Source organism: Athene cunicularia (genome assembly GCF_003259725.1).
Source record: "Athene cunicularia isolate RWA chromosome 8 unlocalized genomic scaffold, athCun1 chr8_part1, whole genome shotgun sequence".
Classification (NCBI taxonomy): Eukaryota; Metazoa; Chordata; class Aves; order Strigiformes; family Strigidae; genus Athene; species Athene cunicularia.
This window is the reverse complement of record NW_020799109.1, coordinates 16,220,219-16,247,716: the sequence shown is the minus strand read 5'-3', so window position 1 is coordinate 16,247,716 and position 27,498 is coordinate 16,220,219. Positions and strand designations below refer to the sequence as shown.

Here is a 27,498-nt window from a genome sequence, read left to right as displayed (position 1 = left end):
ATCATCTTTCTTCTGGTCATTGTAACGAGTGGAATCTGAAGGAGAAGTTGTATTCCTTTAGAGCCAAGTGAGTATTGAAAAGACTTGGTGTATTCCAGTGCATTGGAGACTTGCTTCCTACCTTCATCCTGTTTTCAGCCTGTTATTCTGCTGAAGTGGAAGATGAATGTGGAACAGGCCAACAAAATACCATATTCCTTCTGCTCTCCCCTTGCAGACTGTATTTGTTTCCGCAGCTTCTCTTCACTGTTGTGTAACTACAGCTAACTTCCTTTCACCGATCAGAACAGGTAGGAAAACAGGCTTTCTCTCTTTCCCCTTGAGCACTTACCACTTGCAAGTCATCAAAAGCATTCAGCAGTAGATGGAGACAAGTTTAAAAAACAATGCTAATATCTACGAAGAATATAGCAGCCATCATTTTCTTAGTTTCCCACTTTATTGCTTGACCAACAGATCCATAAGCACACGCAGTGTGGAGTTACACCAGCCAGCAGAAGACCCTTCCTACTGAAGAAGCTAAAAAAACTTGCTGTACATTATATACTTGCCCCTGGTCTTCCTAAGTGTAACTCAGTGATCATGAGGAGTGAATGAGGAACTCTTGAGCTGTCTTCCTTACATGGGAGTACATAACTAGCAAGTTGTAAGGCATCTTTATTTTTTCCAGAATGCTTGCAGGAGATGCACTAAGGGCTTGATGCTGCAGCCATAGACCAGGCGCTCAGGGCAATTTACTCCACGCTTGCCACATGGTGCAGGCACTGTTTCCCTCCTCCCAGACTGGATGACATGGCACGTCCATAGCTGAGCCCTGTTGGTAGGGCTGGGGCTTGCCTGGCTGAGACTGTGGTCCTGGGGGAGGCTCATCCACTCTATGCAGCAGTGACATCCTCCCCAGTGGGGCAGGAGCCCCCAGCAGCTGAAACCAAAACCAGCTGCTAAGGAAATACACAGTTCGGCTCCTCAGTGGTGGGGTACATTAAGTGGTTTTCATTTAACTTTTTCACGACTGACTGCTGCTCCAACCCCAAGCTCACCTTTTGTTTGCAGCAGGTCCTGCAGGTACTCACAGGCTCTGGCATCATCTTTGTCTGGGAGCACTGTAGTTACAATCTGTCAGGTTACTTCCACACCTCTGATAGTGTTGATAGCATCTGGTGAGGTAATAGTTTCCATTTAGTTATAATTTTATAAATTTCAGCATTTTCCTTTATTTCTGTATGGTGGTGAAGTTATGTAGTACTGTATGGAGAAAGGAAAAGCCATTAGGCTGGCTATAAAGTAATACTGGAGTCTGCTTTATCATCGACTCCTGGCTGTTATTCCAACAGACGTGCTCCCTATTCCCACATGAGTCTGGGAACGGGCTGCTGTTGCCTTATATCGGTCAGTTGTGCCACTGCTGTTGTGTGCAGTGGTGGGTTTGGGCCAGGCTCCTGCAAAGCAGGTGTTGTTCCAAACGTGGGACCCGTCGGGAGGATCATGGCATCACTGTGTGCCCCAAAGCAGTGCGTCCTGCACAGGAGGCTGGCAGGAGAGCAGAGCTCGGATGCTTTGGTGTGTAACCCCCTTGGGAGCATCACTGCTGCTCTGCAAAGGCCGCTGGCTTGGATGCAGCAAAACACGGGCGTGTGCTGCCTCGGATACAGGAGGAGGTGCAATTAGGAAACGTAGGTCACCAAATTCAATTAGCCCAGTGCAGCGTAGCCAGGAAGAGTTCTTACTGAATTTACTCCCCCTTCAGAGTAGTTGTTATTAAATAATACCTTAAGTGAAACCTTAATTTCTAAAGTGCATTTAAAAGCCTACAGAGAGATATTTCCCTTCCCAAAGTAACTGTTTGCAGAACGAAGTAGTAAATTACCAAAGAAGCTGCGTCTCCAGCACAGTGCCTGATGGGTGGGATTGGTGAGTGTGCGAGTGGAGGGGAGATGGCTCAGTTTGCAAAAGCACACCTTGCTAAAGGAACACGATTGAGTCTTGCATCTAAAGTGTCTTTCTACTAGAAGAGCTTTAAGTAGAATCTTTCAACGGTTACTTTTTACTTGGCTCTTATTTTGCTTGTCTTCATTTCCCCACCATCCCTGGGCATTACAAGTTTCCCTTTGTTTAAATCCACTCCTATTTTATGCATGTACAACTGGAAGATGTTTATACAGTAGCAAAGCACAGAGTAACCAAGTTGCAGGCATGTCAAGGAAATTTATTTCTTTTGAAAATGTAACACCCCCACCCCCGTTTCACTGCACTTGTTAGCTGAACACAATATTTAGCTCTATTGAAAGAATATGGTCTCAGCATATATAAAAGTGTGTAGCAGCTTGTTTGGCAGGGAAAGGAGCAAAACAATGAACCACATTGCAGTTGTTAGTGCTCTTAAAGTGCTTTCCTTGTGGGCACACTGACATTTGCGTTTCTGCATTTATTGTATAAAATGTAAAGGGACATCTCAGGTCGGGGGGGTGTGGGGGTCTGCCTTGGGTGGGGCCAGGATTTCATCCTCTGCTGCCTGCCTAGAGCTCAGCTCCTGCGTTCAGGTATGACTCTCCTAATATTTCTTCCCACAACTAAATGCTCTTGTGGAAAACGTGTGTGGTGATGTGTTGATGATATTTGCAAGTGATAAAAGCAGCAGTGTCCTCTGAGACTTGAACTTACTTTGAACTTAGAATAAACACCTAAGCAATTTCTGGTTTTAAATAAAAGTAGTATTCTAATTTAGGTTTTGGTTTTAAACTTGATCAGTACTCATCCATCATTGAGCATTAAAAGAATGCATGTTGCTGTGCTGCATCTTTACAAAATGTTTTAAATTCTCTATCCTTATGCCTATATTGCAGAAATTGTCTGAGGGAGTTGTGTGAATGTCAATGCACTGAAACCCATGTAGACTTCAAGGTAATTAAATGCAGGGAGGCCTTAAAAGAGTTTCTTTTGGCTTGTACTTCGTTAGTATTTGTTGCATAGATCAGAGCTTTGTAGATCCGTTTGTATGTGTGCCCTTTCTGTCTGGGTGAAACATCACTGCACAAAGGGCGGGTGGCTGTTTCCTTTTTCCAAGTACTTAGATGTCGGTCACTAACAAGAAATTCACAATCTTTCAGGACTTTTGGTGAAGTATCACCTGTATGTGAATCTGGTGCTCGATCACAGGGTGGACAGGTGCCTCACATCAGTTCTGATGAATGAGGTTTTGGAGCAGCTTTGTGGAGGCTCCCATGCTCCCTCCTTGGGGCTGAGGGCGTGGGTCTGCATCTGGTGGGTCCTTGTCCTCTCGTGGGCGGTAGGACTGTCTCAATGCTGTCACGTAGGAAGTTTAATTGCCACAAGCTTCTTGTTCTATAACTCTCTGGTCTTGTAATTTTAATGAGCAACAGTGTCCCATGTCTGCTGAGGTGTTAGTGAGGGAAGGAGGGGAGGCAGGGTGTGGGCAGGCAGGTGTAAACCTAGGAGCTGTGTTTTGTTCGTATCATGTTAATGTAACATACATTACTGTCAAGGGAGCCTGCCTACAGTTATCGAAGTTTTTAAATGAAATATTGTCTCTGAGTTGTATGGCTTAAAAATGAAGAGGGCTTGTACTGCAGTCCTTTTGTCACTAGAGGCACAGGAGGGTGAAGCAGCCATCGTCCCTCTGCGTTTGCAGGCTGCACAGCAGTTGTCTTGGGGGGCACAGGGGCTCCTGCAGGCAGCTGCCTGAACACACTTGGTGAGCGTGCAAGGAAAGGCATATACAGAAGTTTCTACCTCTTAAAAATGTGTGGTTATAGAGGGACTGTACCCACTGTTGCATCTTGCTGTGCTCTTCATGCTTTAATGCTGGCTTTATTCTCATTTCTCCTTATGACTGCAAGCCTCAAATGGGAAGTTGGTGCAGAAGCAGGACTTGAAAAGCTGGCTCTTTCTTTGCCTTTGTCAGTTTGAGTTCAAGGAACAGTGGCCAGAGATGGAAAATTGCTTATGCTTACTGCATATTTTTCTGTAAAGCTTAAGAAATTATTAAAATTTGTCATTATAGTATTAGACTGGTAAAGGTTATTTTCAGGTTGAAATGTCCCACCTGGCACTGTGATGGCCAATTTGTTCAATAGATCACTCCCAGTTTGCTTATTTGTACTCAGATGTATTTTTGACTACTTAAAACTCTTGATGTGTCTTCAAGGATTTAATCCCATTTCACGTATACCAGCAAACTTCGGTAATCCAACTGGGATGATACTTCTCTTACCCGCAGTGGAAACCTTGCTGGAATTATTTGGGAGACAGAAAATGGTCAGAATTTACATTTTCTGCCATTATTGTTGTTATATATGTCTAGACACTTCAGGGCACTCTTACAGGATGTGTTAGCATAGCTAAAATAAGACAGACAAGTCAACTTCTCTGAAGGCATGAATGAAACCTATTATTAGAGAGGAAAAAATGCTGGGTTAGTATAACCTCTGCCCATGGGGCCCTTGTTATAAAATAACATGGGAGCAACCGGATGCTCCTCAGTGAAAGGCCAGTTATTGAGTGAATTCAATGTGAAGAAAAAATATTCTCCTTGCTGCCTGTGATGATGGTCATTGCTCCTTGAGCTGGGCTGGCATCGGGGGGCTCTGGGAAGGTGCCTGTTGGAGCAATTGCTTCTCTTCCCTGCCTGTCCTTGGTGTGGGGCAGAAGGGACCTGGTGGTAAGCACTGGGTCTTGTCCGTGGCTCCCAACCAGACAGACTAGATCGGACCAAATCTTCCCGATGATGATCCTCGGCCATTTGAACAGATGAAATCTGCAGGCTGTTTCCCACGTGCCTTGGAGAGGTGATGGGAAGAGTGCAGAGCTGCGTGGTAATGGTGGTTCCCTGCTGGGGTAGGAGCTGCTTTTCAGCATTATCAGGTTAGTTAATATAAAATTAAAGCTTCCAAATCCCTTCTGAGGAGACCGATGTGCTTTTCAGTGTTAGAAATTACAAAATCCGGAGTCCTCTTGGCACAGTGACATGTGCATACAGCAAGATCAGAAGGCAACAGCAAGCATGCCAGCAGCTTGACAACTGCAAGGAATCTAACAAAATCCATTTTAATGCAAAACAAACACTCTTGGAGGGTTTTTTGGTTGATAAAGCTAAAATTTGGTGGCGGGAGGAGGAAATATGTTGCTGAACTGCACACTCAAATGAAAGTTCAGACCATACAGAGCCTGACTGGGTGCTAGGGAAGCTGGGAGGTGCTAGTACCATTTACTACTATGTTCAAATTGTGAGCAACCCATTTCAGAAGTTACAAAACCCCAGATATCCTGGTTGAGGTATAATTATTTTTCACTTCTTTAGCATAGATTTTCCTTTGAAAAGAGTTCCCTACCTTAAAATAAGCAGAGTATTATCCTTGCCAAAGATCTTTCAGCTTCTTTAGAATAGGGCATTTAGATTACTGGGGACAAAGTGAGTATCTTGAATGCTCTGTGTCAAGGCACGAACAAACAGCACAGAAACAGTAGTACAGTACAGAGTGAAACCTGACAACTTGGTGTTAAAGGAAAGGAATGCTACTGTATGGTTCGATTGTGATCAACTTATCTTCAAGTGGGTTTATTAGCAATTTAATGGAATATTGGTTATTCAAGAGCCATAATAGCCCCGACTGAAATGTCCCTTCTGCGCAGTTTTCCCATACCCTGTGGAATGAGCAGAATGTGACAGTTGAGCTTTCAACAGGCTTCATGAATTTTAAATACTTTTCAGCTGTGAAATGGGACACATGGCGTGTGGTCAAGGGTAGACTAGGAGCTGGCAGTCACTGGGGGTATTATGGGATATTGGGTGTCTGAGAGATAATGAATGCTTGGCTTATCCAGGTGCATTCTTGGCCCGCTGTGCATGTCCAGGCAGAATGGAATATATTTCTCTGTCCAACACTTAACAATTGATCATTTTGTAATTGTAAGCAGAAAGTATTTAGAACGTTACTTTCTCAGCATGCCTGCATACGACTTAAATTTCATGTCATCGTCTTTATCCAGCAAAATCTTCGCTGTTTTTCTGTGACAATGCATTCATGCTGCTTAAACTTTTCCACTAACCTGATTTTATGCTTAGTGGATCTTAGTGAGCCTTTTCTTCAAGTGACTTTAAATCTCCATCTTTTTAAGCATTTTTTTTCCTGCGAATTTTTTATACCAAATTGAAATTATATCAACTTGCTGTGGGTTGAAATTTCAGCCCAACTTTTTGTAGCAAGTGAGCAGGTTGCTGGCTCCTGTTTTGTGGGAAATGGTGTCCCTACATTTTAAAGGCTATGTGGTGGAAGAGGGGAAGGGGAAACCCAGCCCTGGTTTATTGCTGGTGAGCCATGTACAGTTTTTCTCATGCTCTTAGCTTCTGCTTAGCTATTAAAACACAACATGCTCCAAGGACATCCAAATTAATAGTGTTTTTACTGTGTGTAACTGGAAGAGGGGGTTGCTGCTTGACCTCCTGAGACCCGCCAGGCTGGCACTCCCCTCTTACACAACGGATCCTCTGGGATGAGGAGCTTTTCTGGAACCACTTAGCAGTTTCTGCTCCTCCTCCATGTGCCAGGCCCTCTCTGTGCTGCCCCTGGTCCAAGTCTTTCCATGTTTCCCCTTCTGCACTAATCCCTACTGGTGCTGTACTCTCCCCAATCTCGGGTTGCTCTCTTAGGGACAATGGACATTTGGCACTTGGGTACATCAGCTCTAGGCACACAGTTTGTGACAGCTTCAGTAGCAGGGCAGTAAGTGGGTTTGGATCCATAATTAGCAGTGTGTGGGCAATAACTAATTGGGTAATTATCCGTGTGGCCTTTTCTGAACTCCATGATTCATAAACTACCCGAACTCTTCCAAAAGCCACGCCTGTTTGGTGCGGGCTTTGGATGAGGGTGAAACTCTCTGAGCTGCAACCTGAAAGCTGTGGTGTGGGATCTGTGTATCAGGAGCAACTAACAAGTTATCTTCTCCTTGAGGACATGGCTTGGTGTTCCTTCTTGGCCCTCCTGTGGCCTTCTTTGTTGAAAAGTGGTTGAGGACAAGCTGTTCTGAATGGCATGTCTGGCTGAGTGGGGCGGAAGGAGCACTGTGTCTGCCAGCAGAGCACAGTGCTGGCTGTCAGCTGGTGGGTAGTCTGGCACAGCCACTGAGGCAGTACAAGTCTGACTGATGCTACAGTGCAACTGCCCCACTATTTGGGTAAGGGCCTGTCCCTGGAGCTCCATGTCAGCAGAGAGCAGCAGAGCAGGATCAACTGAAACGTCCCAAAAGGGTGTTCTGACGTGTTTTCCATGTGTTGTGATGCGCAGCCTAGTTTGACGTCATGCTCAGATCACTCTGAACTGAGCAGTCTGGATGTGATTTATCCAGGTGCCTTGGGAGCAGCGTTTCCACCCACGCGATTCAGGAGTGTGCTGCTGAGTGGCTGGTGATTCACTTCATAGCCAGGCTACTGCCGGTCATCACCTTCTGTCCCCTTCCTGAAAGAGGCAGTGGGATAGACACAAAGGCCCTGTGTGGGTAGAAAACAAGATTGATTGCCAAAGCTAACTGTGGTCCATCAGCTGGTGGGATGGAAATGGCAGGTACAGGGTGTCCTTACCAGGCTGCTGGCAGCTGTTTGTGGGACAGAGCTGATCTTAATTGTCTTGCACTTAACACACTCTTACAGCATGATCTGCATTGAATAGCAGTGCTGGAGCATCTTGTTCTTCCACCACTTTCCCACTGACCTCTCAAGAGCCAGGGCCCTTTCAGGTATCAACACAGGGAGCGGGAGTCAGAAACTCTGCCACAACCCACATCCCACAAATTTCCAAGATCAGTATACACAAGGGTGTGTATCTGACCTACTTAAAGCAAGAAAACAACCAGTAGTGGCTTTTTCTTCTCAAAACTGTTACAAGTGCTGCTTTATTTTCTTTGCAGCCTTTGCAAGCCTGGAAGGGCAGTGCTTATCTAAGTCAAGAGGAGACAAACTTTTGTCATCTCCAAATGGAGCAGATTCAGACAGGCAGGAACCTGGATTGTGGTATCTGGATACACTGGTATCTGGTTTTGCAAAACTGAAGTCTACCCTTTCCTGGCCCCAGATTTGTCCATCTCTATTTATAGCCTTCACTCGGAGTCTTGCTGAAAAATGCATTATATATTGACAGTGGCACTTTGTGAACTCGGATCTAATGGCTCCAGAAATAGTCACCTCAGAGATATCATAGTCTAAATTCTGCATATATTAAGTCTGACATTTGCTTTGCACAGCTATGAATGACAGTTTAAAACACAATGAAGTGGAGACTGGATGTAAAATTTTAGGAGCTGTGGTAGTGTGTCTTGGGCTGAGAGTCCTTTTTGTTAGGGCTGTGGTCAGTCTTTGGAAGAATGAGCTGTGAACACTTAAAGCTGAGCTCCCCTGGTTTAAAAACCTCATTTAATCTGGCTCATTGCATGGTCTTCTGCTCTCTGAATCTATCTGCGTCCTTTCATTCGAAGCAGGTCTGCAGGCATTGTCCCCCCTTCACCGAGAGCTCAGAGTCAAAGGCAGACGTGTAATCGCAGTCCTGAGGGGATGCCTGATTTGTTACCAGTTCTACAAGTTCTGCCGAGGCCCAGCTGTGCCCTGCCCATGGGGCATTTGAGAGCCTCAGTGGTGACTTGCCCGCAGCCCCACCACCCAGCCCTGGCACCCTGGCGGAAAAGCTGCCCTGCTCTTGGCAGAGGTGAGCCCATGGCTCACAAAATCATTTCCCTGTTTCCACTGTCTTTTGAAAAGATAATTTCCTTCTTACTGTCAATAACGTAAATCCCATAATATGGTTAGTGCACAGAAGACCAGTAAATAATTTAGGAAGCAGCCTCCATTTAGAGTGCATCAAATACTAATCTAAAGAAGGAAAAAAATCCCCACACATCAGTTACAGTAATTGGTGGAAGGCACCAGTCCGGATGGTAATGAGCTTCATTTTTAAAGCACGAGGAAATTAGATTCTTATAAATGTCAAACGCAGTTATTGTCCTCTTTCCTTGAAACAGAGCTGAGTTGGCTGCAGCCCATTGTCTCTCAATCAGCTTTGCTATGGATTAGACACATCCCGTCTCACACCAGGAATGTGCTTATTAGAAAAAATATCACTACACAAAGCATACAAGCTTTAACACTCAACTGATGTACTAATGGGTACATGTACAATAAAACCCAATGTCGTGTTACAAACCTTAAGCTGACCTGAGATAGTACGATACAGAAATCTAAAGGATACAGATGAGCGTTTCCTTTGTGTGCTACAATTCTGACTACCTGGGATTTTACTTTTCACATAAAGGAGATACCGAAGGAAGGCGACTTTTCCTCTTGCCTACTTATGAAAAAAACAAGCAGTAAGTCGTCTTCATAGTGAATATACTTGTAATCAGGTTGTGTCCAAATACTTTGTGTATTTTAGTGGTGTCTCCTGGGTAACTGTGGCTTCATAGAAGACATTCTCCATCCACTTTTTTTCAGTTCTTTCCAGGAGGAAAAAAAAAAAAAGGCAAGAGGTGGTTATTTGTTCATACATCAAAGCTAGCTCTGTGAATTAGTCTTTCATTCATTATAAAATCTTACTAGTATGTGTTAAGAGCTTCAGAAAAATGGATACCAGTTGTTTGGCGAGGATGGGGCTTTGTAAAATCAAACACCTTTGCTGCATCCCTATTTTTGACTTTTTACTTGAGGATGTTCCTTCGTAGCAAGAGATTTTATCTTGTTTTCTCTCTGGGATAGGAGCTCTGTTGGGAAGTGGCACAGTCCTTCCTGATGTGGGAAGGCTTAAGGATGGAGCCAAGCTTTTGATTCCCTTTTGCATTGATGAGATACAGACTCCAGCTACTTGTGTGGACTTTATCACATAGTAACCCAAACTCTGAATGATGCAATATGCTGTTTCCAAAATGGTCATGTGTCAAATACATACTGTGGACATGCTGTGTTGGAGACTACTCAGGACTGCTGCAGTATGTCTTTAAAGATGACATGGTGAGGGTAATGCAAGTATGTTTCCATGCAGGAAACTCAGCTATATGCAAAAGCAGATGGGCTATTAATTTTTGGTTTTGTTTTTCCAGAATCCTTTATTTACAAGTTGGGGTTTTTTTCCAGTTGCCTTTTAAATAATGTTGTCTTCCCTCTGATCTTCTCCATCTCAGTTTGTGCTCCTTTTTTTATTTCTGTTTCTACTGAATGAAGTTCCTGGTATTGCCAGGAGAAAAACAAACAGTAACTTGAGACTTCTAATGGATATTGAAAGATATTCCTAACATATGTCACCAGACATGTGAACAGCACTTTCCAATTAAAACTCTAGGAATTTCTACTGGTTGCTTAAAAACCCTGCAAAACATTGAACCGTAGACTTGAATCCATTAACACCCATCATGGAAAAAAAGGTCCAGCTATTTATATGGCAGTCATTTTATTTGTTTAAGTTTGGTTTCATAAGCTAAAATAAGCTCAACTGTTAGGGAAAAACATATTGAGCATCTTATAAATATCTTCAAAGCCTGGAACAGAGCCCAAGAGTAAGGCTGCTAGAGTTGCTTTGGTTGGTATATGGTGCTAGAAGACAAAGTATGGTGTCACCTGCTTTAGCTTCCCCGTGTTTTGTCTAGAAATGCTTAATTTATCACATTAAATAGGTAAATGACCAGTGGAATATAAAAGGACATGAAAGGTCTTGTAATTCTGTGGCAAGGTAGCTCAGAAATGCAAGGAGAACTAGTGCTCAGTAAAGATGCAAAACTATAATGAAAATGAACATTTACTGCTTGGGGGATTTGTTTTTTAACCTGATGGAAGAGGGGCGTGGGGTAGAGCTGCCACCTCCATGGCTGGCAGAGCCATGTCTTGTGTCTGAGCAGTGCAGAAGGAGAGTGTTTCTCCTCTGCTGGTGCTTTTGCCCCCTCAGATCCAAGGGATAACATTTGTGAGAGGATGTTACTGCGCAGAGGGATCAGACTTTACATGTTTTGGACTCCTCATCTGGCTCCCCTGGATGCTGCGTGGTTCCCATGCAAAGGCAAGAGCCTCATCACTGCCGCTTGACACCCCTTTCTTCCGGACCACAAAGGCCTCTGGAGAGAGCTGGGAAGGTGCAATGGGCAGGGACACAAAGGACCCTGCCATCTGTCTTGCTAAAGGCATGCTAAAGGGCTTTAATTGTCTTAATGATATGTATTTCTGGAAATTTTCTAAGTTTTTCAATGATACATTATTTTCTAAACAACTTTCTTTTAAACAGGTTGAAACCATGAAGAGAGTACTAGAAAGTCTCAACCTCAATATAGTAGAGATGGTAGATGAAAACGCAACCTTGGATGGTGGAGACGTCTTATTTACAGGTATAGTGGTAGTGAATTTGCTGTTTACATATTCTGACTGCCTCGAAGACTGCATGTTATCTGTCGACTGTGCAATAAAATGTCACTCGTGTGGTTTGTTAAAACAGTTGTTTACTAAATGTCATGAAGGTAGCTGAAATGAATTTTCAATGCAATCCTTGATGTCCTGCCTAATGCCTGAATAAATGAAGTAGCAGTACACACAGTACAAAGCGCAGCACTGTGCATACAAATTTTATTTTCAGCTTGTAAAGTGCCAATAAGAAAAATGCTTTCAGTAGTCAACTGCCTGCAGTTGTTTCATATTTCTTATTACAAGCAGCTATGTTCACCAGACTCATTTTCAGGACTTATAAAAGCTTGATGTAGACAATTGTCACTAGTTCAATGAATCAAATGCAAAAAATGCATTTTTAGTTTATGAAGAAAGTGGTGGAGTTGCCTGCCAGATGTCATGTTCTAGACAACGTATATGCATGGTTGACTTCAAAGATGAAGATACTGACTGTGGTTTTTATGTCATTAAATCCATTAGGCATTTTCTCACATCGGCTGCACACACGCTTGCTCCCTGCCTGTGCTGACTGAGCCTGTTTATTTTGATCAGCATCACAGCAGACTGGCTGCTTGCCTCAGTTCACCAAGGGGGAAAGAAGTGTCTCAAAAGAGGCAGTCCAGGAAGGGAGGCCTCTCTAAGCCAGGGCAGATCCAGCACTGATTTTCTCTGAGCTGGAGGATCCAGCGGCTGCAGAGCTGCCTTTGAGACCAGAGGAAATCTCAGAGGGAGAGGGAAATGGTCAATCAGTGCTGTATAATCCAGCTCAGCTGTTCTCTTTCCCTACTCAGTGACCATTGCAGAGCTTTAGAAGAGGAAGCTATTTATGCTTCTGGTGAAATGTGTCTTCTGGAAAAAGATAATTGCTTTGTATTATCAGCTCACAATTGCAGGTTGCATTCTTCTATGCTGAATTTTCAGTTTTACTACTCAACTTGAGAAAAGAAAGCTATAAAATTATATTCATGAAAGTTTGCTTCAAAATGTCTCTAAAGCTGGCCTGTTTTTAAAATGTATATGTTCTGATGAAGGAGTTGATGTGATTTTTTTGGATGGCTTAAAAAAAAGAATGCTGTAATTGTTTTGCCCTTAATTTTTTCATTCTAGGCAGAGAATTTTTTGTGGGTCTTTCCAGGCGGACAAATCAACGTGGTGCAGAAATTCTGGCTGACACATTTAAGGTTTGTAGATTCATTCCTGCCACAGGGAATATAAGCTATCACCCACTGAATCAATTTGACAAATGTCTTGGCCAGTATAGTTTTTATACTTAAGTGCTTTATTTAGGACTTATTAAAGAAAAAAAAGGTACAAGTTACTGAAAAGGTTTGAGCATCCTGTAAAGTAACAGATGCTGAAGTTGGCTCTGAAATGTGAGATTGCTGCATGAAAGTAACTTGGATAGTGGGAGGCTGTTATTATTTGAGGACATATCAACACTCATGTTCTTAATGTTCTAATGTATTGGCAATGTTCTTGCTGCTAGTCCCTGGAGAGGTTTTATGTATGTACTGTTTAATTACTCATTTTAATGCATTTCTTTACAGTTGCAACAATAGTAATATTTGAAACATATTCTGGATTTTATTCTAGTGCACCAGACAAGACAAGCTGGTCCAGAGGGGTATGTCATATTTAAACAGTTGACACTGCGCCCTGGGATATGTTGCTATAGTTAATTTGCAGAGAGTAAAATTAATTATGGAATGTCTCAATATAATTATGGAAATAGGACAATTTAAAAATATTTATAGCAGCTACTCTTTGCTCCCATACAGGATTATGCTGTCTCCACAGTCCCTGTTCATGATTCTTTGCATCTGAAGAGCTTTTGCAGCATGGCTGGACCAAACTTGATTGCTATTGGATCAAGTGAAGCTGCACAGAAAGCCCTCAAGGTAAAGCACATAAGAAAAATTCCTAATCAACAAACTTGGTTTTTTTGGTTTTAGTCTCTGCTCAAGGATAATGGAATTTTAAAACAGGTATAGATCGATGAAAGAGGAAATCATCTCAGGGGTCTCCTGTATGTGCAAACCATAAAGTGTTTACCAAGTAAGAGAATAGTGATGTTAATTTAGCTTTAGCTATTTATCAGGAAGTAAACAGATTATACAGGTTATTACTTACAGCTTTGTTGACTAAAAAGGTGATGACTTAGTCTTAGGAGGGAGGAAGAAGATATCATTAGAACAGTGGAGATACTTACTTCAGATGTTTCCATGAGGAAATATGGCTTTTAAAATGGAGGGAGGGGAAGTAAAAGTTCTGGCATGAAGGAAGAGGGATCTGATCCCTGTTGCAAAGATGACCTGTGCATGCATTTTGCACTGTAGACTGTCTGAATAAAATCAGTAACTAACTCCAGCCATGGGGACCAGAGGCCAGGACTCCCCATCCTTCCTTCCTCCATCACTTGGCTACAAAGTCAAGTTCCTTCCTGGTCACGCTTTTTTCCTCTCTAGTCCCATGAGACTACTGTCTCATAACAGCATGGCTTCAGCAGAAGGGAGAGCAGTCTCAACACAGTCTGGTGATAATTTGAGTCTTGGAACATTTTCCTTTAAAAGGGGAGGTGTGGGTTTGAACCCTTGGGCTAAGAAGCCTGGTGAATCTGGGTGTCTCTTCTCTGGCAGACTTGCAAATCGGTAATCTGTTGTGTATCAGATCATCCCTGTACTACACCATCATCCTCAATAGAAATATTTATTGCTGCTGTAGTTTGCACTGGGCTTGGTGGCTTTCCTGCCTGCTGGGTGTGCTCAGAGCAAATCTACCAAATGAAGCTTTTTCAGAGATGTGGGTGCAGACACCTGAGACCATGAATCTCATTATGCATTCAGACAATGAGACAGCTTGAGAGATCAGCGTCTCTGCTCCTGCATGGTAACACAGCTTTAGGCACTGATGCTTTGCAGCAGAAACTTTGGCTAGGGCACCAAAACAGCAAAGTGCAACTGAGACTTTACCTGACATGAAGCTTGAGGGAGTTTGTCCCTCTTGATAAATTAGGACCTACCATCCTACACACTTTGGTTTGAAGATGCAGGTAAGCCAGAGCATGTCTGAAAACATTACAGATAAGTGTCTTATGCATTTTTATCAGGACTTGCCTTCAAAGGTGTTGTGGTTTAGGCCCAGTCAGCAGCTAAGCACCATGGGGCTGCTTTGCTCAGTCCTCCCCCCACACTGGTGGGGTGGGGAGGACAATCAGAAGAAAAAGGTAAAAACTAGTGGTTTGGGATAAGGACAGTTTAACAGGACAACACAAGGAGGGGAATAATAATAATAAGAAGAATAATAATAAGTTAGAAAAAGAGTATATGAAGCGAGTGACACACAGTGTAATTGCTCACCACTTGGAATCTGATGCCCAGTAGGTTCCCAAGCCATGATCCCTCCTAGTTTATAGGAGGGTCCTTCCCTGGCCAGTTCCCCTAGTTTATATCCTGAACATGATGTCATATGGTATTGAATATCCCCTTGGCTAGTTAGAGTCAGCTGTCCTGCCTGTGTCCCCTCCCAGCTTCTTGTGAAAATTAACTTTATCCTAGCCAAACTCAGGACAAAAGATAAAAACAAAGTTTACTCGGTGATGGCAGCAAGTCCTAAATGTTCAGCTTCTGATTATACTGATTCTTTTGCCAATAAATAAGAACCTAAGTGCGGGCTTTGCTCTTTGGCTTTGCAGAAGCCTCCTTTTCTCAACATGATCACTGATGCATGGAGGAAGCCAGCTGTGTGTCCCTTACAATAAATGAGGAGGAGTGAAGATAGCTCTGCTGTGCTATTGAGAAAGCTCTCTGAAATCTGCTCAGTTTAAATGCTACTTACGCAACCAGCTTGTATCTCTTGCCCTGATTCTAAAGCATGAATTATTTTTAAGAACAGCACTGCTGTTGGTGCCCAAGGCTACTGATCTGAATCTGCCAGGAGAACATTTACAACAGAAATAGTATGTAACTCTGAAATCAACATCCCTGGCCCCCAAAATAGCTTAGGAACCCATCCTGTATGTCTTGTACATCTCCTTGGCTTCAGTAAACTAGTGATATTTATTACTTTAAAACATCCTTAAATATTTGCAAGATGGAGGCCTGAGAGACTTCTTGTCCTTACTGTCATGCTGCAGGGTTTCATTACACATTTGCTTTTCGTATCTTATACATTTTCCTCATGGGCATAATCCTAGGACTTTTCATTTCCCAGCAGCATTATTTTTACTATCAGAGCTTGGCAGAGATTTGGTGGGTTTTTTTTTCCTCTCTTATCTTGTGACACTTCAAGATTTAAGATGTCTCAGTCCTCAGCTAAGATAAAACCAACATTTCAAATCTCAGAATCTCCCCTGCTGAATATGGTTGAATTATGGAGGCCAGGAAAGTGCAGTCCTGGCTGGCTTAGACTTGCATCCTGGCAGCAATTAAGGGAATAGGATAGCAGCCTGATTGCTCTACATGAGCTTAGGGAAGCTCTTAAATAAAAGGACAATCCCTTGATTTACCACATAGTTTGGAGTGGCTTTAAGTTTACTCATTCATTTGAACAAGCTATCAAAGTTACTCTCTTATTAGAAATCACTATGTGAAGCTCTGGGAGCACATTCCCAGTTTATCACTCTTGTCTTCTCCCCTGAGAAATGCAGGAGAAGCAGTTTTATTGGTAAAGGTCTGATGTTCCTGATGCTGTGAGATTGATTTATTCTGGGATGGAAAGTGACCTGCATCTTTCCTAGTGAAATATCCCAAATATTCAGGCTTAAAGTCAAAATGCATCTTGAGCAGCAGCCTGATGAAGTTTGCAGATATCCAGCCCTACACTTGCATGGAGTGTTTATAAACATGAGCAAAATTCAAGTACAATACTGGTTGCTCAGAGCTGCAATTTGAACTTGAGCCAGGACTAATCTGAGAGCTCATCAGTTTGATTAAAGCCTTTTGCACGGCTTGGCTAATCGTGTTGCAGTGCATCAATTTAGCTATTGTAGCCAAAAAATTTTTTTGGATAAGCTGAGTAAATGTTGCTGGTAACTAGCCATCAAGTAAATACCAGCATTAATCAAGGTACAGTAAAAAGCAGATACTTTTTTAAAAGAAGATGGTAATTAACAAGATAATCTAGCAGTCTTTGATTTCTGGTGGATATCTTCTAAAAAATAAATCAACTATGCCAGTTTTCCGCGTGTTTCTCTGCATTGGACATTTAGCAGCATGTTTCTGTGTGTGACGGTAGTGTTTGCTCGTACCCTGCCAGCTGAGGTTAGGGACTCTGGCCTTGTGCAGCACTTTTGTGCCATAGCATGTGCCCTTCTCAGCAAGCTGACAGGTTACATCAGGCAACCATGTCACAGTCGGAGCAACATATGAAGTTACCCAGAGTGTGTTTCTTGCTCAGTGTATTGGACCCTACTCCACTCTCATTCTGGAGAACCTTTAGCTGTTCCTGCAGGAATCTAAATCTCTTCAGAGAAATTACTGGAAAACAAATAGGTAAAGTCTCTGTCTTGGAGAGTTGTCAGTGCTGCTTATCACTAGCTTCCTCTAACATTGGAATTCTTGCTTTTTGACCTATGTGATTTCTTTGTGTTTGTTCACTTGCCTCTGAAGAAAAATTTCAGTTGGTGATTAGCTTCTTGCAGTCTTGTGGACATGCAGTGGCAGTAGGGTCTCTATGAGGCACTGATACTCATAATTAAAAGCTGCTCCCTAGATTTCATCAGATCGACTGAGCTATAGCAGTGCTGTCAGCTGCTGCTCTCGTTATCCATCGCAGTCTGTGTGGCAGTACAGTCCCCTGAGCTTCTACCAAGTCATTTGCCTGGCACAGCCCAGCATGCCACTCCTTTATTGTGATAGCTTGTTATTTTAGACCTCTCCTTTGTTCCCGTTTTTCATGTCTGGAAATGCAATCCTATAAGCAAGATGATTAAACTGTCTTTAACAATCTCTCATAGTTGAGTTGTTTTCATGCTGTAGTGTGTCTTGTTAGGCAACAAGTGAACTGCTACACTAACATTTTATATTTAAAATAGGATTTATCTTCCTCCTAACAATCTTGTTTAAAAGAAATTTTTCTTGATTGCTTCTACTAGTGAACTCATGTATCCTCACAATACTTTAAAAATAGAAAAAGAAATTTCATCTGGTGCTCACATATGGCAGAATGCAATTGATTATGAGTTTAGTGTGGTGTGTATAATGTAAAGTGCTGCAAGTGAGCTAGGAAATGAGTGCAGAGAGTTTAGGATTATAGAGCACATGCTGGAAGCAGATAATAAATCAGAAGTGACATTTTAACCATTAAATCCTCTTCAGGCTCTGGCAAGTATAGAATATTTATTTGGGCTGCAACTGAAAACTGGCACTTGAGGAAACAGGGTGAAAAAGAGAGACAAATGAACTGCAGAAAGTACTGGGGCCTGTAGTGGCTATCACATCTGAAACTTTAACTTCCCTCTGCTGTTTTCAGCATGCATTTAATTCCTTCTTGTAGTTAAACCCATTCATAATTCCATACATGTAATTCCGTAGTTGAACATTGGCCATGGATGCTGAGCCAGTAAAGCCTGGGATTATTTTTCTGTTCCCTCATTGAGGCCAGGATTTCCTCCAAACATGTCACATTTGGGCTCTGATCCTGCACTGCTGGAGTCACTGACCTTTACCGTGAGCATGAATGAGGGTGAATTTGGGCTGTGACAGTGCTGGCCCCAGCACTGGGAGGTGACAGGGCAAAGCTGTGGGCGAACACTCTGCACTGCTTTTTCCATAATGAAGGACACAGCCCTTGGGGTCTTGCTGGGACAGCAGAAGAACAGAAACTGGCCAAGGATGTAATCCAGTTCAGATTCCAGGTGAATGCTAGGCAAGATGATGATGGGAACTGTGACACAGCATCTATTGCACACTGCTTTCTGTAGTCTGTCTCTCTATACTAAATCCTAAAAAGCCACATTTCTGTCCTTTGGCTGTTTGTGTTGGTACGGATTACAGATCCCCTCTGCGTTCTGTGATGGGTGAAGACTTGGACAGCAGCAGATGATGATGGACACAGTACCTAGTTTAAGTAACTTTGTCTACGGTCAAACCATTCTCTATCACCCTTTGGGTAACTCAGTAGCAATCCCAAATATGAGGGTTGTGTGTTGTTTCCAGCTTTGGCAAGCTCAACTATTCCCTTGCAGGCAGTACATATTGTATTTGTAATAAGTGCCTGCTAATGAATTTGGGAAATGAGGTTGTCCTTTGAGGAGGCTCTGATGTCAGACACTCTCCAAAGGACTTGCTCCAGGGTCTCCCTGTGGGACTGGTAAAGAAAACCTTGCTGTGAACCCACTGCTTTGGGGTAATGCTGGGTGCCTGATGATTGCTGGTGGGTCTCAGGGAGCAGAGGACCTGGAAGGAAGGTGGGAAACCCCAGCATGGTGCCTAGGTGTGAGGGCTGCATCGTGGAGAGCACTTGTCTCGCTGTACGGCCTGAGCTTGGTCTGTGTGGCCAGCTGTGTATGGGGTATTCCCTCCAAGATATGGGAAGATGGAGTTGCATGCAAAATGTCTGGGATTTCAGCTGGTCGTTTCAGAGGAACAGATACTACAGAGGCAGCGTGGCCATGGCAGGTGTCAGGGCTGAGTGGCATTGCCAGCAGGGTGCAAGGCAGAGCAGGTAACACAACTGAGCTTTCAACCCCTCACGTTCCCTGGACGGACATGCCCCAGCAGGACCCACAGCGGTGGTGACATCTGCACTTCTGAGCTTGTCCTTGGTATCCCAGGCTTCAGCCTAATTTGTCGATGGGATTTCATTATGGTCAGGAGTGTACTGGAATACGTACAGTAGTGCAATACCATGACTTCAGCAAATACCTTTCTTTTTCCTCACTTTCAATAAAAGATAGGACGTGATTTCTCTGCCTTTTTTATGACTCTCCCATTCAGTATCTTCTATTGGGAGTGGAGCTGCTCATTCATCTGCTAAATTATTCCCTGAAGGATGCTGTTGCAAATGCAGCTGTTTTGACAGAATTCAAGGGAGGCTTATTGAAACCACATCTTAAGGATAAAATAGAAAGGAGTCTCTTTTGGGCAACTAGGCCCTTGGTCTGTATCCAAAGCAAGATCAGAGCAGTAATTTTAAAGACTTGGGTGCAAGGAGTTGTTCCAGCATTGGCAGTTCCCCCTATTCCTGTGATTAAATGCCTTTGGTTCTTATTCCATCTTGTATAACTGAAGTCTCTGCAGTGTGCCAGCTTTAAAAAGCTGTTTCCCTGCATGAGAGCAGGGTTATAGTGCCTGCATAAAGCTGAGGGGTTCCCAGCTCTGCCACAGAAGTGCTTCCAGAACAGGCACCTAAGGGAAAACTTGGTGTTCTTAGAAAGCAGCCTGTAGTCCCAGGCAGCATGAAAAGGTTCAGCTAAATCTGCTCTTCCTTTTGTCTGTATAGTGTCTGTCTTCTCTAGTAATACACAAGTTTGCATGAAAACGTTATCTCTTCTGCCTTAAGAATTCATCATTTGTGCCTCTGCTTATTCCCTACATGAAGTCATAATCCCCTATTTACGATATCACAATGGGTTGCTGTGGAAATGATTACTAATATTAATAACCCAAAGAGGATGACATCAGGTAGGGAATTAGCAGAAAGTGCAGATGAATGCTGACTTTTCTGTAATGCAGCAACAAAGAAATGTTAGTGAAATCCAGAGAACAATTGACAACTTGCCCCTAAAAATAAAAATTAAAAAATGAGGCTTTGCTGCTCTCAGCATTATATATAGGAAAACTAGTCAATTTATAAAATTCTGTGCACTTTCTTTTAGCTCCTTCTGGTTTTCCATTACATTATGAATTAGGGTTGTACAGCATTTCAGAGGATGTAGGTCTTTAGCAGATGACCTGCTACTTTAAAAAGGCAGCTAGTTGTGGTTTTCTTTAATTAAGGTTATATGTAATAAACATACGTGCCTAAGTGAGTGTCAGTGCTGTTCAGTTTGCATATATGCAGAAGAATCTAGTCTCTTGGAATATACAGACTCAAAAGTATATATTTATAGAATAGAGATGTTGTATAAGTCTTTTTTTCTTAAGGGAAAGTGTCCTTTTGGATACATATTTGTCATCACCAGTAAGGCCACAGGAGCTGGGTCAGAGGCTGACTGAGATGTCATTGGACTTGTGTAAATGGGGACTCATGTTTCTATTCCTTTGCTTTTCTTTTTTTTCTTTGACTATTCTCTCCCTGGGTTCCTGTTCCAAAAGACAGGATGTTCGTTCTCTTGCCTTCTTGACTGAAAGCAACAACAGACATAGGCTGTTTCCTTTTCCCCCCCTCAGGTCACGGTTTCCCTTTGCAGCAGCCCTTGGGCAGAGCTGGCAGACAGGTGACAGCATGGCCATGACGCAGGGTGGTTCAGAGGGGCAGAGCACGCAGGTGTGGACATGAACAGCATGTGGTACCCATCACATCTGCAGTGATGCAAAAGGTGTCCTGCGCCAGGAAAAGCCAAGGAGCAGGGTGGGAGAGGTTGCTTAAAGAACTCTGCTGTCTGGAAAACATGACTGCAAGGGTGCAGCAGGGAGGAAAAGCCAAAAGCCCAGCTGCTGAGAGTGTGGGTGGTAGGTGGAAATTAATGCTCTGGATGTGTATAGACTAAGAAAGTTGGTGTATTGACCATGGCAGACTGGGACATTGCTGGTTTCAAATAGATCTCAAATGCAGTTTGCATCCATAGGGTCTGTGCTGTCCGATCCTATCTTATATCTCTAGCAGACTTTTCAGTACCCAGCGATAAGCCTTACATCATTCTACTGTGATTTATGCTGCTCACAGTGGCTGTCTTGTCCCCTTCCTACTGAGTCTACCCCGCTGTTGTCTGCCACCTGTCCGCGTTTTGGGAGTTACACTGCTGATAGGTCTTGACATTCAGGCAAGGTCACTGGCTTTTCCAGCTCTGCTCTTCTGTCCCCTCTGCTTACCATGGCCAACTGTTTATGGTCACTGTTGGCACTGCTGCATTTCAAGGAAACTCTGAGAAGTTGTTGAGTATGGTTTGTGTAGCAGGCTGAGTCCCTGCACCCAGGTGTATAGCACCGTGGCATCGTTGCCAGCCCCACGCTCCTGCGCTTTCTTGTGTTGAACCCTAAGGCTGCTGCTTTCTCTCTCCAATGCCAATTGTTTCTCCAAATATGAAGTGACGGGGTAACTTAATAGAGACATAGCAATAAAGTAATGGATGAAAATCAGTATAGGTAAGTGTAAAGTGATGTGCAGCAGGGACAGGGAGAATGACAGCGTGAACATCACATACAAAATAATGGGCTCTGACTGATCATTACCACAGAAATAGGATCCTGGACTTCTTGAAATTGCCATCTCAACTGGGAACCAAATGGAGAACATCATTATGCTACTGATTAAAGCTGTGGTGCATTCTTCATGTAGACTGTCATTTGTGCTTTGTATGCATAATCCCTTCATTCCAAAAAAGGTAGAGCACAACTGGAAAGATTCAGAAAAGTGCAATAAGGCTGGGCAGATACCTGGAACAGCTTGCCCAAGAAGACAAACTAAGCAAGCTATGACTATAACCTGAAAAAGAGACAACTAAGATGGAATCATAGGTAGCTATAAAATCGGGAATGATGTGGAAAAGGCGATCAGGGATCAATTGTTCTCTGTCTCTTCCAATGCAAGAACCAGGGGAGCTCTAAAGGCAAGGGGCAAGTTCAAAAAAGCAAGGAAAATAAATACTTTCTCAAACAGTATGTGTCTGAACCCTTAAGCTACTTTGCTACAGGTTCAAAAGTGAACTGGACAAACTCCTGGGGCAGTGTTGTAGGTGGTATTGCTGTGTATGACAGCTGATGAGTTATTGGGAACCACACATCAAATCTCAGTTGCCTCCAGTCCCTGTCTTAAGATCCAGAAGTGAGGTATTGTCACCTCTCACATGGGACTAGAGACCCACATCATGCAGCACTGAAAAAAAAGCTCTTCCAGGTTCTGCAAGCATTAAAAAGTGGTAGGCTTGGTAATCAGGGTTATTTTCCAGGTAGCAAGCAAAAATTTACCTTTCTCTCTGTCCTACCTCCAGATGGCAATGTCCTGGCCAGGTGCCTGTCATCATCTTTTGCCTTACGTAAGGGCATCAGCCTGACATTGTTCCCAGACAAGTGGTCCTTCCTCTAAGCAGAAGAGAAACGTGTTGTCCTTCCAAACTCCCAGCCGAGCTGAGGGGATGTGGCTGCTGGCTGCATATTGCTGAGTTACTCTTTTCATCAGTGTTAGTTCCCCCACACCACAAAAATTACTTAATTTTCATTGTTGTAGGCAAAATTTTTATGTAGCTTAATCTTTTTCTCACAATTTGTAACCTCTTGGATTAAAATATTAAAATTTGCTCTGTACCCCGAGCCAAATGTTACTTAAGCATCAGTGTAGAACAGGCCAAACTTTAATGTGCTTAGAAAGAAGGAAAAGAGATTGGATGGAAAAAATATCTTAAATAGTTTCTTTTAAGAATACTGTGACTTGAAGGATTTAGGAAAGGGTACCTGAAATCTGGTGAGGGATTGATCCTGCGGTTTTAGGGTTACATGCATTTGACTTGGCCTTAGCTTTGATTTTTTCTTTTAAATGTTGGGGTCTAAAATTAAAACAAAAAAAATGGGCTGTGAAAATTGGCATTTCTGCTTCTCTGTCAACATGACACAGGCATTTTTAATTGAAGTGTTTGTTGCCATGTTATCAAGAGGAACATTCACTGTATGTTTGGTTTTGCTTGTGGGGTACTGAAGCTACAAAGGTGCATTGCAAGCGTGGTGGGTTTGGCTGCTGCAGTATGGGTGTGAGTAGGTCCCAGGTGGCAGCAGGGCTCAGACGGGCCGTCCTCATGAATGGGGAAAACTTGTAACTAGGCTTGGCCTGATTTAAAAGTGCATGCTGTCATCTTAACTCTGTCAGTGATAATAGGCCCTAAACGCATACGCATTTTTCCTTCATGCCTAATGCTGCTTCATATTTAGGATTATTTAGCTTATCCATTACCTCAGTTGTCTGAGGACACACTGTAAAAAACTATAGAAAAGGCATTTTAGGCTATGCGAATGACTTCAATATAAGGAAAGCATGACTAAGGGCTGAGAGAATGTGCAATGAAAATTACCCTCTTCGGGCTGAAGAAAATTCCCAGAAAAACTAGGCATGCGGGAAATGCCTGGCCCTTAACGTAGCTAGTCGTACAACATTTGTGGGCAGAAAGCCAGCCCTCCACAAAGGCATCGTGCGAGTGCTATAGTCTTCGTAAACTTAAAAAAAAAAAAAAAAGAAAGAAAATTTTGGGGTGTATCTGATAGAAAATACAGTCAAAGGACCTTGCTTTTACCTCTTCCTCTTCCCTGGAGTCCTGTCTGGCTAGGCACATGTGCTCAGTGACTTTACGTAATAGAAATATGGAAAACCCCACAGGTCTTTAAAATAACCCGATTGCATCATATCAGTGCATTTCTGCCGCACACAGCAACCTCCCTATGGGGCAGATTTGAGTTGTTATTTTTTGGGCGCTCTCTCAAAGTGGTTTTTGAAATTTTACTTCAATGTGCGGGCATAGCTGTAACAGTGATGGAAGCTTGCAAATATGATTTCCTTCTTAATAGCCAGGGAAGAGAGTAATCTTGTATTGTCAAACATCCAGTTATTAATAAATGCTTTCTTGCAGTGTTGTTCAAGCTAGCTGAGATCCTATTCCCACTGTTGCAGCTGTGCACTCAAACTCCCATGCTGCTTTATCTCACTTTCCCCCTCATTTTTTTTTTCTCATTTGTTTCTGAATTAATGCCCCCACCATTCCTGTGCTTTTAATCTTGAAAACAATGCTCCTAATGTGCCCTTGCCACCGTCTCCCAGGCTTCCTGAGGCACAGCTACAGCCCTGACACTTCTTCTTCATTTCTGTTTGCTGCTGCTTTTCGGCATTTTGCAGAAGCAAATGAACGGGAGATGTGTCCATACCCTTCCGCTTAAGAATTCATTCATAATTTCATATGGAAATGTTTCACAGTGATTCACAATATATTTCTGATGAATGAGTTGTTCCTACAGAAAACCTACAATATCAGGATTCTCTTTCCAGCAAGGACTGGAGAAAAGCGTTGTTTGGGAGCTGAGTGAAATACAGGCGTGATGGCTTTTCTTCTACTGATACGTGTATTTTAGTGCTGATTTAATAAATGTTTTCTTAATTGTGACTTTAAAAAATTATGTAGGGAAGAAAAGAGAAGCTGCAGGTAGAGGATGAGTCTGCTGGCTCTGGTTACCAGGGAGAAGAGTTGCACTGAGTGCGGGCATGTCACCTACTGCTAGATGTCTGCAACATCAAGGAAAGCATAATAAAATATATCTTAGCAACATAACAGTAACAAAATTATAAATAGGAAAGTCAACCATGGTAAGCACAATAAAAAAAAATACATCTGGTGAAATAAAGGTGCAAGGATTTTCCCCCAGAAAACACATTAACCTTTTATGGAGGTAGATGTGACCTTGGGAAGTTTTGTAACTTCAAAAGGAAACAGAAATGACAATCTGATAACACTTCCCCAAGAATGCATGGCATTCTTCACTGTGAATTTCATGTTCTCTGCGGGATGTGAATGACTCAGGCTACAACATGAAAAATGTATCCAGACCTATAAAGAAATTACTGTAGGTGTGTGCAAGCATGGGTTGTTTTGCTTCCCAATATGTTGTAGATCCTTGTTATAGTTCAGTTCTATACCGTATTTTTTTATGAATGAGAAGTAGTACAAATGAATTTAATTATAAACAAATAATTTAATTATAAACTTAACTGTGCCTAAAATTAAAGTCTGCTCTCCGCTATGCGATGTAAATCTGTGGTGTTTCCCTGAGAAGGCGATTTAATTGAAAAATGTTGTTAACAGAATACCAATTTATTTTTAAGATAATATTAGTGTGAGCATTTTTAAGCTGAAAAAGTTCCTCTTCTTTCTGCTTGCATCTCTGCAATGTACATGGGAATATAAGGGGGCTAAGAGAGAAACTGAAACACTTTCATTTGCTTAGGCTTTCAGTAGGACTGAAGCTTTTGACTTAGAGCTTTGTTCAGTTCTGCATTATTCTTGGTCTCTGTCAGGGTGAGGCGGATGTAAAGCTGGAATGGTACAATGGGGAGTCGGGCGTCTTGTCTCCAAGCTTTCCCCATCTTTATTAAAAAGTTGAGTCTGATCCAAAACATGGGGTCTTAGGCTTCTCATGTGCTTAGAGTCTGTGTCTCTGAAATTCCAGCCAGGATCCAAATTTGTATATGAGCCCTATATTTATAAACCAAACCTCTGAAACCCACCAGCTCTGCTGTTCTGAGAAGGTTATTGTGTTGTCCCCTTGGGAACAAGGATTAGCACAGACGTGCCTTCTCGCTCCTCCGACACAGGTGCTTAGTGAAAGAGTAACTGCTTGGAAAACAGAAAGGAGGTTCTTGAAAAGAATTAAGATTGGGCTGATATCCAAGCTGGGAACTGTTCCTATCCTATTTGTGTTAATTCACACTCATTTTATAAATATTGAGCGATGGCTGCTTTTTTTTGTAGGTGCTGAGCACCTATAGTTGCCATCAACACGAGCAGAAGTTTTGCATGCTCAATGTGCGTTCCTTGAGCAAAAGACCCTGCAGAGTATACTTTCAGAGTGCCCTGCTTAATCGGGCTGCTTGCAGGAACCATTTCACAAAGGTTTTCTACTGCTCATTTCAGTTAGGGTTAGTAGATTTTTTTTCCTTGAAGGTCAGAGATGAAAAGAGATCTCCTTACTTGCTGCATAGCAAAATGGCCCTTGGCTGACTTGGCAGTCACAGCTATTTTTTGAAGGCTCTGTTCTTCCATTTCTTGGGGTTGCTAATGTTTGGTCTAAATATCTGCACTTTGTGTCTCCCGGCAGACCATGCAACAGATGAGTGACCACCGCTACGACAAGCTGACAGTGCCCGATGATCCCGCAGCAAACTGCATCTACTTAAACATTCCCAGCAAAGGCCACGTCCTGCTGCACCGAGCCCCTGAGGAGTACCCGGAGAGTGCAAAGGTGAGAGCCATGCTGGGGGTGCCTGGACCCCCAGCATCCCGGCCTTGCTGGGAAGTAAGTGGGAATTGAAATCGGGTGCTTTCCAGAATGAGCTGTTGTATCCTGTCATGGAAATACCAGGTGGTGAGAGGTGGGTGGACGAGACTCTGTTCTAATCTCCACTACTGATTTAATTACTCTGTCTCTTGTGCCCTTGGTGCTGCTTCTGCACAACTGGATGTAGCAACAGTTCCCCTGACTGCAGTATTGATGTGCATGAATCCCATAGCCAGAAGGCCATGTATGCTGTCAGTGTTAGTGTTGATTACAAATGATGAGACGGCTTAGCACCCACTGATAAATCCATGCCTATTCATTCTGTAAATACTTAGAGGAAAGGGAAAATAGAGAGGCATAAATTGTAATGATTTCTATTCCATTTTCTCTCCTAAATAGGTATTTGAAAAACTGAAGGACCATATGCTGATTCCAATAGCCAACACAGAACTGGAGAAAGTAGATGGGTCACTCACCTGTTGCTCTGTGCTTATTAACAAAACTTCAGAATTATGAGTTTACAGAGTCCCTCCCTTGTAACTGGCAATAATGTTACACACAAGGTAGATGAATCTGTATCCACACTTTTATTGTTTTTATTGACAATCTACTGTACCACTGTGCTACTAACCCTTGTTTACAAATTTTTTGCTTTGTGTATTTTTATTATGTCCTTGCAGATGGTATATAAGGTGGATGTATGGTTTGGGTGGCACATAACTGAAGTATGTTAGTCCTATGGGCTAGCAGAAGACAATTATAATGGCTAATCCCTAGCTTTAGTGATTTAACATATCTGTGTGAAAATTTTATGAAAACCAACTAATTCTCAGTATTTCAAGCACCTGTGTTGTCTTTATAATGTTATCTTCTGTGTTTTTTTCTCTTGCTTCCTTACTCTGCATCTTTTTTTCCTTTCTCAGTCCTCTTTACTTTCGGGGGGGG

At 42.8% G+C, this 27,498-nt stretch overlaps 1 protein-coding gene across 1 annotated transcript; it reads left to right on the top strand.

The window, feature by feature from the left end:
* Positions 1-46: 46 nt before the first annotated feature.
* On the top strand, positions 47-27,492 carry DDAH1 (dimethylarginine dimethylaminohydrolase 1). The gene is made up of 6 exons (XM_026854048.1): positions 47-67; positions 11,271-11,370; positions 12,533-12,606; positions 13,204-13,323; positions 26,374-26,517; positions 26,953-27,492. Exons 2-6 carry the CDS (start codon positions 11,280-11,282, stop codon positions 27,067-27,069), a joined length of 546 nt encoding a protein of 181 aa, XP_026709849.1. The 5' UTR covers positions 47-67; positions 11,271-11,279; the 3' UTR covers positions 27,070-27,492.
* Positions 27,493-27,498: the final 6 nt, after the last annotated feature.